This window comes from Scyliorhinus torazame, chromosome 16 (assembly GCF_047496885.1).
Source record: "Scyliorhinus torazame isolate Kashiwa2021f chromosome 16, sScyTor2.1, whole genome shotgun sequence".
In the NCBI taxonomy this organism is placed as follows: domain Eukaryota; kingdom Metazoa; phylum Chordata; class Chondrichthyes; order Carcharhiniformes; family Scyliorhinidae; genus Scyliorhinus; species Scyliorhinus torazame.
Window position 1 is genome coordinate 136,479,480 of NC_092722.1, and position 13,026 is coordinate 136,492,505.

Sequence of the window (13,026 nt, forward strand, 5' to 3'; positions counted from 1 at the left end):
CCCCACCTGCACCTCCCCGTTGTCATTGGCCTCCAAATATCTTTCAATACACCCCCGCACCAGCCCACACACCCCCTCATCCGCCAACAGTCCCACATCAAGGCGCCACAGCGGGCACTGGTCCCTCTCCTCCCCCAACTCCAGCTCCACACAATGCGGGGCGTGGTCCGAGATGGCTATGGCCGAGTATTCCGTTCCCTCCACTTTCGGGATTAGCGCCCAACTCAAAATGAAAAAATCTATCCGGGAGCAGGCTCTCTGGACGTGGGAAAAGAAGGAAAATTCCCTGGCCTGCGGCCTGGCAAACCTCCATGGATCCACTCCCCCCATCTGGTCCATAAACCCCCTGAGCACCTTGGCCGCAGCCGGCCTCTTACCCGTCCTGGACCTAGAACGGTCCAGTGCTGGGTCCAGCACCGTGTTGAAGACCCCCCCCCCCCCCCATTATGAAGCTTCCTACCTCCAGATCCGGAATCCGACCCAACATGCGTTTCATAAATCCGGCATCATCCCAATTCGGGGCATATACGTTCACCAGTACCACCCGCACCCCCTGCAACCTACCACTCACCAATCACATATCGACCTCCATTATCCACTGCAATATTCAGTGTCTCGAACGACACCCGCTTCCCCACCAGTATTGCAACCCCTCTGTTCTTCGCATCCAGCCCTGAATGAAAGACCTGCCCTACCCATCCCTCTCTCAGCCTAATCTGATCTGCCACCTTCAGATGTGTCTCCTGGAGCATAACCACGTCTGCCTTCAGTCCCTTTAAGTGCGCGAACACCCGGGCCCTCTTGACCGGCCCGTTCAGGCCCCTCACATTCCAAGTTATCAGCCGGATCAGGGGGCTACTCCCCCCCCCCCCCCCCCCCCCCCCCCCCCACCGACTAGCCATCTCCTTTTCTAGGCCAGCCACGTGCCCGCGCCTCCCGCACCCTCCAGTCCCCCAGGCGGCCGACCCCCGCCCCAACCACCTCTCCTACTTCCAGCTCCCCTTTGGCCAATGCAGCAGCAACCCAGTTTCCCCCCCCCCTCCCCCCCCGCGAGATTCTCATCTAGCCATTCTGCTCCCCCCATGACACTCCCGTAAGTCAGCTGACCCCGGCCTCTCCCGCCATTCCATCGACCCCCCAGTGTGAGAATCCCCCCATCCCTTGGCAGTCAGTGTGCGCTCCTCTCCAGCACTACCCTTCCCCCCCGGCCCCGCCCCCATCCTTCTCTAGCGCGGGAAAAAGCCCGCGCTTTCCGTCTGAGCTGGCCCCGCCCCCTCTGGCTCAGCTCCTTTTTGCGGTCTTACCCCAACTCCCTATCCCCGGGCCTCCACCCCCCCTCTTCCTCCGCGGGGCCCTGCCCCTCCAACACCGACACCCACACTCTCCCACAGCCCCCACATCAAATCCATTCACCCATCCCCACCCAGCACCGAAACATCCCCCCATGGCAAACCCTCAGTTTGAGTCCAAATTTTCAGCCTGGATAAAGTTCCATGCCTCATCAGGCGTTTCAAAATAGTGGTGCCGATTTTGGAACGTGACCCACAATCGCGCTGGCTGCAGCATCCCGAACTTCACCCCCTTCCGATGGAGAACCGCCTTAGCCCGGTTAAAACCAGCTCTCTTCTTAGCCACCTCCGCACTCCAGTCCTGGTAAATACGGATCTCCGTGTTCTCCCACCTGCTGCTCTGTTCTTTTTTGGCCCATCCCAGGACACACTCCCTGTCCATGAAGCGGTGGAACCTCACCACTACAGCCCTTGGCCGCTCGTTGGCTTTGGGTCTCCTTGCCAGGACCCGATGAGCCCCATCCAGCTCCAGGGGCCTCGGGAAAGCTCCAGCGCCCATCAGCGAATTGAGCGTCGTGCTCATTTATGCCTCGGCATCGGGCCTCTCCACTTCTTCAGGGAGACCCAGAATCCGAAGGTTCTTTCTCCTCGACCTATTCTCGAGGTCCTCAAATTTTTCCTGCCACCTCTTGTGCAGCGCCTCGTGCACCTCCACCTTCACCGCCAGGTCCAAGATCTCGTCCTCGTTCTCCGACGCTTTTTGCCACACCTCCTGGATCGCCGCCCCTTGGGCCTTCTGGGTCTCCACAAGCTTCTCAATCGCCGCCTTCATTGGCGCCAGCATTTCTGTCTTCAGCTCTGCAAAGCAGCGTTTAAGGAATTCCTGCTGCTCCTGCGACCACTGCGCCCATGCTGTTTGGTCTCCACCCGCCACCATCTTGCTTTTCCTCCCTCGTACTTTCCGCTGCACCAGGATCACTTTTTTAACCGCTCCACTCCTGGTCCAATCCATATAATGTCGGGGGAACCTTGCTGTCACCTTCCCACACTGGGAGCCGTCGAACAATTGCCGTTGGGCCCCTCTGAAGAGCCCAAAAGTCCATTCCCGGCGGGACCTGCCGAACGTGCGATCTACCTAGGCACAGCCGCAACCGGAAGTCTCCTGTCCCTTATTCCTGTTCCTTGCTCCGCAGGTGCTGCCCTGCCTACTGAGTATTTCCAGCATTATCTGTCTTTATTTCAGATTTCCAGCATTACCAGTGTTTTGCTCTTGGAAACAATTGAGTACAAAGAGATGGGTCTTCTTGGAGCTCGGTGGCATGGGAGATTCAAGTCCGTTTGAACCAGTACTTTTTCAACTGAAGACTACACAGCTAAGAGGCTGGATTCTCTGCCGTCGGGAATGCTCTGTTTTGCCGGCAATCCAGGGGTTTCCAGACGGTGTGGGGCTGCCCCACAATGGGAAACCCCATTGACCAGCCGGCGAAACGGAGCACCCGCCGGTGTGCTGCACCAGAAATATGGCATGGCGGGACGGAGAATCCAGCCCCTGGTTTCCATATCACCCAGCTAGCTTACTTTATGGTTTATAATATTCACAATTCACAATATTCACAATATATATAAATGATTTAGATGAGGGAACTAAACGTAATATCTCTAAATTTGCAGATGAGCCAGGTGGGAAGGTGAGAATGATCATGGAATCATAGAAACTACAGTGCAAAAGGAGGCCATTCGGCCCAGCGAGTCTGCACCAGCCCTTGGAAAGAGCACGCTATTTAATCCCACAACCCGACCCTATGCCCATAACCAGTAACCCATCTAAACCTTTGTGGAAACCGAGGGCAATTTAGCATGGCCACCTAACCTGCACATCTTTGGACTGTGGGAGGAAACTGAAGCACCCAGAGGAAACCCACGCAGACACAGGGAGAACGTGCAGACGCCACACAGACACTGACCCAAGCCGGGAATTGAACCTGGGACCCTGGAGCTGTGAAACAACAGTGCTAACCACGGTGCTACCGTGAGCTGTGAGGATGATGCAGAGATCCTTCAGTGTGATTTGGACAAGTTGAGTGAATACATGGCAGGTGCAGTATAATACAGACAAATGTGAATTATCCACTTTGGTAGCAACGACAGGAAGGCAGATTATTATCTGAATAGCTATAAATTGAGAGAGGGGAATGTACAACGAGACTGGGTGTCCTCGTACACCAGTCTCTGAGGGTAAGCATACAGGTCAGCAGATGGTGAAGAAGGCAAATGGTATGTTGACCTTCATAGGTGAGAGGATTAGAACACAGGAGTAGGGATGTCCTGTTGCAATCATACAGGGCCTTGGGTGAGACCACACCTGGAATATTGTATGAAGTTTTGGTTTCATTATCTGAGCAAGGATGTTCTTGCGAGAGGGAGTGCAACTAAAGCTTACCAGACTGATTCCTGGGATGGCTGGGCTGACATATGAGGAGAGATTGAGTTGGTTAGGGTTGTATTTGCTAAAGTTCAGAAGAATGAGGTGGTCCTTATAAAAACCTATAAAATTCTAATAGGACTAGACAGGTAGATTCAGGAAGGATGTTCCCAATGGCGGGGGAGTTCATAACCAGGGGTCACAGTCTGAGGATACGGGGTAAACCATTTAGGACTGAGATGAGGAGAAATTTCATCGCCCAGAGACTGGTGGGCCTGCGGAATTCTCTACCTCAGAAAGTAGTTGAGGCCAAATCATTGTATGTTTTCAAGAGGGAGTTAGGTATAGCTCTTGGGGCGAAAGGGATCACAGGATAGACAGGCAGGGAAGACGGGAACAGGCTATTGAGTCGGATGATCATGTTGAATAGCAGAGCAGGTTCGAAGGGCCAAATAGCCATCTCCAGCTCATCTTTTCTGTTTCTATGTATAAAAGCTGAGTGGTTAGCTTGGGAATGGGAATTGCCTGCATCATTCATGGGTGAAAGCATTCGTCACTAATTCATGTGACATTTGTTGTGCCATATGTAGCAAACACTTGGAACAAAATGAACATTCTAGAGTATACTTTGCTTGGATCATGATAGCCATCCTATGGATTTGTGCTTATTGTACGTTTTTACCATGAGTTCATTGGAATATTTGCTTTGTAACAATAGATAAGTATTCAAATCAAATATTTTTCAAAACGTGAGTTAAAATAAAAACAATCACAAGACTTATTTATACTATATTTAGAAGTTACTAATAAGATTTAAATTTGAACCTGAATTCTTTTGTCAACCTAGTTTGCGATATAGAGAGCGACAAATGATGCTAAAATGTTTGAAGCATCTGTAACTATTGTTCACTCCAGAAGGTGGCACTCACACTGAAGACAACGCAATGGTGTGAGACGGATTCTCCCCTACCCGACGGGGCGGGCGGTCCCGGCGCCGAGGAGTGGCGTGAACCACTCCGGCGTCGGACCGCCCGGAAGGTGCGGAATCCTCCGCAACTTCAGGGGCTAGGCCGGCGCAGGCGGGGATGGCGCACGAGTTGGCACACTGCCGAGAGCGCCAGCGTGTGCTGGCGTCATCCCAGTGCATGCGCGGGGGGTTTGTCTCCGCACCGGCCATGTCGGAGGTCCACAGCAGCCGGTGCGGAGGGAAAGAGTGCCCCCACGGCACAGGCCCGCCCGCGGATCGGTGGGCCCCGACCGCGGGCCAGGCCAGATCCCCCCGCGACCTCCCGACGACCCCGGAAGCCGCCCACAGAGCCAGGTCCCGCCGGTAAGGACCAGGTCTAATGTACGCCGGCGGGACCAGCCTCAAACGGGCGGCCGCTCGGCCCATCGCGGGCCGGAAGATTGCCGGGGAGGGCCGCTGCCAGCGGCCGGCAACTGGCGCGGCGCGATTCCCGCCCCCGCCAAATCCCTGGCGCCGGAGAATTCGGCAGCCGGCGGGGGCAGGGTTCACGCCGTCCCCCGGCGATTCTCTGGCCCGGCGGGGGGTCGGAGAATCCCGCCCCTTACTTTTGACTTCCATCACTAAATGTAAGCTCTAGCCCAAGTGCTGTACACTCTGCAACATGTCATATGTAGCATGCAGCAATACCGAGAAATCTCAGATATACACCTTCTGGACTATGATGTAACACAAAATGATTAGATAGCAAACAGTTTGTTTATGTTCCAGAAGCAGGGAAAATAAAGATGTTCATACCTGGATATTAAACAACAGTCATGAATGATAACTGGCTCTACAAATATTTCATTATCTTCATCTGTCACCGTTACTTTCCCACCATGGAGCCATTGGATTTGTGTTGATTTATCCACATAGGTTGCTGTGCACAGAAAAGGCAAGCGATCACCACGGAATACAACTTGGTGTCGGGATGGAATCATTTGAAACAAGGACAACTCCAGAGGGCCATCTGAAAATGAACAATTGTTTGATCAGTATGAAATCTAGACCAGCACAAAATGTATTCATTTTTGTAAAAATCACGATGTACTTCCTTATATTGACATTCCTTCACAATATTCATGGCAATTATTTCATAGCGGTTCACTCTAATCCAAGTTACAGTACATTAACTATGTATTTCCTAATTCCAATTAGATTGAGTTCTTATATATACATGGGTAACTTATCACTCTCTGTGCACTAACATCCCTCAATCGTAAAAGCATTAGATCCCTGCTTAAGTAACAGTGTTGTGCATCAGTTACCATTTTCTCATTAGATATACTGAAATAACTTTTGCTTAAGGGCATCAGCTATCACCTTTCTGCAAAAGTTATTTATTCATGGGATGTCAGATGTTCCTGGTCAAGGTCGGTATTTATTCCCCATCCTTAATTGCCCTCAAGAGAGATGTGGTGAGACAGCTTCTGAAACCACTGCTCTCCATTTAACAACAGGCAGGGTGTTCCACGATTTTGACCCAGCTGTAAGGCTCATTTGAGAACTCCTTCCAATCCCTTAATCTCTACCGCCGTGAAGGACAAGGTTGGCTGATGCATAGGAACGCCAGTACCTGCAAGCTCCCTCCCAGGTCACAGGCCATCATTGTTCCTTCACTGCTGCTGGGTCAAAATCCTGGAACTTCCGTCCCAGCAGCACTGTGAGTGCGTGCCTGCACCGCATGGAGTGTAGCAGTTCAAGGCGACAGCTCACCACCATCTTCTCAAGGGCAATCACTGATGGGCAACAAATGCTGGCGATGCCCACACTCAGTGAAAGAGCAAAACAATCACGTGACATGAACTGAATTGGCTGAAAGCTGGCATTTGTGATGGTGGGAATTTCTGGAGGAGTCCGAGGTGGATCATCGACTCGGCACTTTTGCTGAAGATGTGAACATTTCACCCTTGTCGTCTACATTCAGATGCTAGCCTTCCAGTTGTTGAGACTAGGCATATTCATGTAACCTCCGCCTTCTGTAAGCCATTCAAATGTCAACCACTGTTCATAACTGGATGTGGCATGACGGTAGTGCTTTGATCTGATACATTGTTTGGAAGATTACCTAGCTCTCTCTATAACATGCTGCTTCTGCTGTTCGCTTGTAGTCCTGTGTTGTAGTTTCACCATGTTGGCATTTCGTTTTTAGGTCTGCCAGGGGTGCTCTGGCTGGCTCTAACCAATCTAACCAGACTCTCCCCACCCCCTCCACCAACCACCCTGACCTGAGCTGACTAGCCCCCAGCACCAGACTAACCCACCCAGCACCTGACTACCCCCAATTCCCTCTGCAAGGAGACATTTTAGGTGATATTTAATGGTGGCAACAGGGGCTCTTGCCCGCTAGTTGAAGAGCTGGCAATGGGTCTACATTGCTTCCTGTTAGGAAGGCATCTAATTCAGTCTCAATGAGACACTTGATTGGGCAGCAAGGGGCCTTGCCCAGGATCAAGAACCCAGGGAGCTAAATGCCACCCCCTGAGAGATGCTTGTCTCTAAGAGGCCAGCTGGTATGCATTGCTCAGCATTAACACAGCAGAGCGATGGCATCTGTCAGCAGTGCACCCGCCTGAAGTGCAGGATGACAGTGGGGCCTCAGACCACTGATAAGTGATGAAGGAAGATGGCAATGTGGTGAAGTCGTGGGGAATATCAATAGCAAGTGCAGGCAGGTGGCTCTTAGTGGGCACTTCCTTCCTGATGCTGGGTCCCTCGATCAGGCACTGATAACCTTCAAACGTGGGGCTTTTACCACCCGCCGCTATCCTTCCCTCACCCCCCCCCCCCCCGCCACACACACACACACACATAATCAGGATAGAGGTAGGAAGGAGGCTGGTGCCTATGCGCTACTCTCACTCAATTAAATATCTCCCGGTCATCACACTCACTTCGGAAGGGCATTAAATTCCATGAGTTCACTATAAAGGGTTACACAATTGCAAGATTATTATCTCTGTCTAATTCAAGGGAACAGACCTACAAGGAAAGAGGGTCATGAAATGATAAATCTGTAGTCCTCTTTGAGGAGATCACATTGAACATCCGTGACCCCAAGACTGTCAAGGCAACAGAAAAGGTAAAGCCATTAATTAACCAGGGGGCAGGCCAGCCAGCCAGCTCCGGAGAGTGCGGTGGGGAGGAGCTCAGGGTGTCGTGGGGGGGGGGGGGCAGTTTTATGGGATGGGGCCGCGATTGGTCTACCGTCAGTTTTGTTTAAAAATGCTTTCAGGGTTGTGTTGGTCTGCTGTCTGTAGGTTGGGGGGTGGGGCTATGACAGCAATGAGATTTTGGAATGATGCAACCCGAGTAAGAAGGATGCCTTTTAGCTCTGTCTCTCCCTGAACCATAAAGCAATGGTGCCCTCTCACATCCCTGAGAGTCATGCTCGTCAAATTAATGGCCATCAAGAGTCAAGACTTAGCAATGTCAGCTGTCACAAAGTCAAGGAATGGGATGAATATTCAGGGTTCAGGGCTCAACGCTAGGTTGCACTTAATCAAGAGACACTGGGCTTGCTTCTCTGCTGAGTCTGTCGTGTTGGGTGTTCCGATACACAAATGATCCAACACGGTTGTAGATGGTACAACTCTGTTTTATTGTCTTAAACAATAACAACTAATAACTGCTGGCTGAGGTTCGTGCTTCACCAGCTAACCTGTGGACCCAGCCCTTTCACTATCTTGGTGAGGCACTCAGCACATGGTGTATGTCTGAGTGGCACGCTGTGAGCTCTGTGCTCTGAGCTATCTCCTGGTAGAATGAGCGGGAACTGTGGTGTTCCCTGTTTTATAGTGCGTGTGCTCTCACTGGTGATTGGCTGCGATGTTGTGTGTGTGTTGGTTGGTCCAACTGCCTGTCCATCAGTGTTTGTGATTGCACCATGATATGCTGATGTGGATATCATGACATCCCCCCTTTTCACAAGAATATGTGCCTACATGCATATAAATAGAAGTGTGTACTGAGTGCATCTGAGTATGTGTGTGTAATATTTACAACATGTACATGAGGCTAAACTATATACAGAGGAAGGTGTCAGGTGCAACAGAGCAACGAGGTTGTACCATAAACAAAACAAGTGCAATCAGCAAACGACGAGAGAGAACTTCTGGAACGACAAGAAAGAAACACGTTAGCAGTGCTGTAAAACAATTCAGTGAGTCCAATGTGGTAACAAGCTCATAAGTCAAGTCTATCAGGTGGGCGGCGAATTCGGGTTGACCGTTAGGGTGGCACACCACTCATCGCCCGGATCAATGCTGTGCACTGGCAGCGGCTGGTGGTTCCGACTTGGGGACATCCGGTTCTTGTGTATTACCGCAACGCGGAAGGGTTCTCCGTCTTCGGTATCACTGGTCTGCATACTATCTGGGTATGACTCAGTGTATGGGGGCTGAATAGCCCGCACGTCCCTGCGAGGCTGGCGGAATTGTTGAGAGTTGGCAGGTTGAGCTGCTCGACAGCAGGCAGCGTAGTGGCCCATCCTGCCACAGCGGAGGCATTGTCGCGCTTTGGCTGGACATTGCCGCTTTAAGTGGGCGGAGCCACAGTTGCCGCATGTCGTGGCGTCATGGCGTTCGTTGTGCCACCACGCATGTGCGGTGCGGTCCTGCATAGAGCACGCCTGCGCATCACGTCCCTCTGCATCAACGTCCCCACTTCTGGCGCGTACAAGCACGGGAGGCCTCGGAAAGCGTGCAAAATGGTCGCCCTCGTCCGGGCCGCGGGCCGGGAGGAACCCGATCGACTGGACCCGCTCCGCCTCGTAGTACCCCTGCCACGCCGATTCGGCCGCCTGGATTTGGGAGTACCAGCTGGTCGCGTTCTCGTGGAGGACGCAGGTCTCGATGGCAGTCGCTAGGGTGAGGCGCTTAATTTTGAGGAGCTGCTGACGCAGGGTGTCCGAGATAACCCCAAAAACTATCTGAACCCGAATCATGGAGTCGGAGGTGGCCTCATTGCCGCAGGACAGCGCGAGGATACGGAGGTGTGTCAAATAAGATTAAAAAGGCTCATCCTTACCCTGCAGGCGCTGCTGGAAGAGGTACCTCTCGAAGCTCTCATTGACTTCCACACTGAAGTGTTCCTCGAACTTTAGAAGCACCGTCTTATATTTAGTCTTGTCCTCACCTTCCGCGAATGCCAGGGAGTTGTAGATGTGGATGGCGTGTTGCCCCGCCGTGGAGAGGAGGAGGGCGATCTTCCTGGTGTCCGATGCATTCTCCCTGTCTGTGGGGCTTCTAGGAAGAGTTGGAAGCGCAGTTTAAACAGCTTCCAGTTGACCCCAATATTTCCAGCGATTCGGAGCGGCTGCGGCGGACTGATGTTTTCCATGGAGCAGGATTGCGGATTTCTGAAAGGATGCAGGTAGGTCTCACAGTCGCTGGTTAGCTTCCACTACTGGTACCATGTCGTGTTGGGTGTTCCGATACACAAATGATCCAACACGGTTGTAGATGGTACAACTCTTTTATTGTCTTAAACAATAATAACTAATAACTGCTGGCTGAGGTTCGTGCTTCACCAGCTAACCTGTGGACCCATAGTGAAAAGTATTTTTCTGCGAGCAGCTCCACAGATCATTAAGTACATGAAAGGAAAAGGAATTAAAAGTAAATACATACTAGGGCAACGCAAGGTACACAATGTAACTACATAATACCGGCATCGGGTGAAGCATACAGGAGTGTAGTGTTAATGAGGTCAGCCCATAAGGAGTCTGGAAACAATGGGGAAGAAGCTGTTTTTCATAGAATTTACAGTGCAGAAGGAGGCCATTCGGTCCATCGAGTCAGCACCAGCTCTTGGAAAGAGCACCCTACCCAAGGTCAACACCTCCACCCTATCCCCATAACCCAGTAACCCCACCCAACACTAAGGGCAATTTTGGACACGAAGGGCAATTTATCATGGCCAATTCACCTAACCTGCACACCTTTGGACTATGGGAGGAAACCGGACACCCGGAGGAAACCCACACACACACGGGGAGGATGTGCAGACTCCGCACAGACAGTGACCCAAGCCGGAATCGAACCTGGGACCCTGGAGCTGTGAAGCAATTGTGCTAACCACAATACTACCTTTTTGAGTCTGCTCGTGGTGTTCTCAGACTTTTGTATCTCCTGCCCGAAGGAAGAAGTTGGAAGAGTGAGTAAGCCGGGTGGGAGGGGTCTTTGATTATGCCTATCTGCCCGTTAGTGCATTTGTGAGGTCATGGATGAACTCTATGACAGGGCTTTTGACTCTATTCCGTTTGACCTGAACCACGCCCGGCAGGGTGAGAGGGCTATGCGCTTTGGCAACATAGAAAGCCTGCCACAGTGCAGGAGGCGATCGAATGCACCCATGTCGCTTTTCACACCCCATGGCATCAGGGGGTCACTTCATAAACAGAAAGGGGTTCCCTTAATGTGCAGCTGGAGATGCGATTCGTGCACCTGTATGCCCGGTTTCCAGGGAGCGTGTATGATAGTTACATCCTTGGGTAATCACAGATCCCTGGCATTTTTGAGGGTTAGCCCAGGCTACAGGGATGGTTTGATGACAAAAGACATCCCCTAAGGTCTTGGATGATAATGCCAGGGACTGCAGCAGAGACCTTGTACAATGAAGCTCACAGTGCCACTCTATCTATGATAGAGCAGTCCACGGCCTCCTTAATGATGTGTATCTGCTGCCTCGACAGGTCAGGTGAGGCCTTCCAGTGCAACCCCAGATGGTCTCCCGTATTGTGGTGATCTGCTGTGCCCTACTTAAGCTTGCTCTGCAGCAGAACGACAACTTTCCTGAGGAAGAACTTGAGGAGCGGCACGTGTCTTCGGATGAGGAGGATGTTCAGGAGGAGGTAGAGGAACAGGCTGATGAGGATTTGAAGAATGGAGGCCAGGTGTGGGCACGGGTGCGCTTGGGGAGGAGGGTTAGGGACGCCTTCATCACCTCCTGCTTTATGGAGTCGGACCAGCCTGTTATCCGACAGTGTCACCCACTCCTCTGCCCTGCCAAGGGAGACAGAAGGAAACTTGCTTTTTGTACAGAGTCGTTGTCATCTGGAATGTTCTGACGAAAAATGGTGAAAGCTGATTCAATAATAACATTCAAATGATAATGGAATAAATACTTGGAAGGGGGAGGTGAAATCTAGAGGGCTGCAGGGAAAGAGAAGGGGAGTGAGATAAAATGGATAATCTACCAAAGGGTCAGCAAAAGACATAATGGGCAAAATGGCACCTTTTTGTGCTGCATATGAGGTATCATTCGGGGAGTCAGAGTGCAGAGGTTAGGAACAGTGGTAGGTTAGATGAGCCGCAATATGTCATCAGGGCCACACAGTGCATTCAGCATTCTCCTGGACCATGGAGACCTGTCAGCTAAAATCATTTCAGTGTTCTTTCATCCTCTGGTTGCGTGTACAAGGAAGATTGAGAGAAACTGATGAAGCCGGTTGCCTGGCTGTAGAAAGCATTGATGCATTGGTGTACATTGACGGTTACACATATAGAAGTCTGGAAGGAGCCAGATGCATAGACGCTGATGATATTAGTCACCATCCCTGCTATTCACAGTTCCTGAAGCTGAGGTTGTCTGCAGGTCAGTTCACAGCAGATGGTACTGTTTCATCGCTGTATCCTGAGTGCATCCCAGCAAGAGAATGTCCAAAATGAAATGGGACCTGCATTTAGGGGTCAGTGGATGAGAGTGGATGTGGAACGAATGTCTCCATTGCAGACAAACCTCCTCGATGTCACCTTGTTCAACCACTTCATGGGCGGAATTCTCCGACTCCCCGCCGGTCGGAGAATCGCCGGGAGCTGGCGTGAATCCCGCCTCCGCCGGTTGCCGAATTCTCCGGCACCGGATATTCGGCGGGGGTGGGAATCGCGCCGCGCCGGTTGGCAGGCCCCCCCCGGCGATTCTCCGGCCCGCGATGGGCCGAAGTCCCGCTGCTGGAATGCCTGTCCCACCGGCGAGAATCAAACCACCTCTCTTACCGGCGGGACAAGGCGGTACGGGCGGGCTCCGGGGTCGTGGGGGGGCCCGCGGGGCGATCTGACCTCGGGGGGTGCCCCCACGGTGGCCTGGCCCGCGATCGGGGCCCACCGATCCGTGGGTGGGCCTGTGCCGTGGGAGCACTCCTTTCCTTCCGCCTTCGCCATGGTCTCCACTATGGCGGAGGCGGAAGAGACCCCCTCCACTGCGCATGTGCAGGGATGCCGTGAGCGGCCGCTGACACTCCCGCGAATGCGCCGCACGGCAAAGTCATCTCCGCGCCAGCTGGCGGGGCACCAAAGGCCTTTCCTGAC

At 52.3% G+C, this 13,026-nt stretch overlaps 1 protein-coding gene across 1 annotated transcript in view; it reads right to left on the bottom strand.

The window, feature by feature from the left end:
- The window catches only part of adgra1b (adhesion G protein-coupled receptor A1b), an 827,468-nt gene that overhangs the window by 416,241 nt on the left and 398,201 nt on the right, over positions 1–13,026 (bottom strand). The window contains exon 7 of the mRNA XM_072479133.1: positions 5,474–5,687. Coding sequence (XP_072335234.1) covers positions 5,474–5,687 — 214 coding nt within the window. The remainder of the gene's footprint in view (positions 1–5,473; positions 5,688–13,026) is intronic.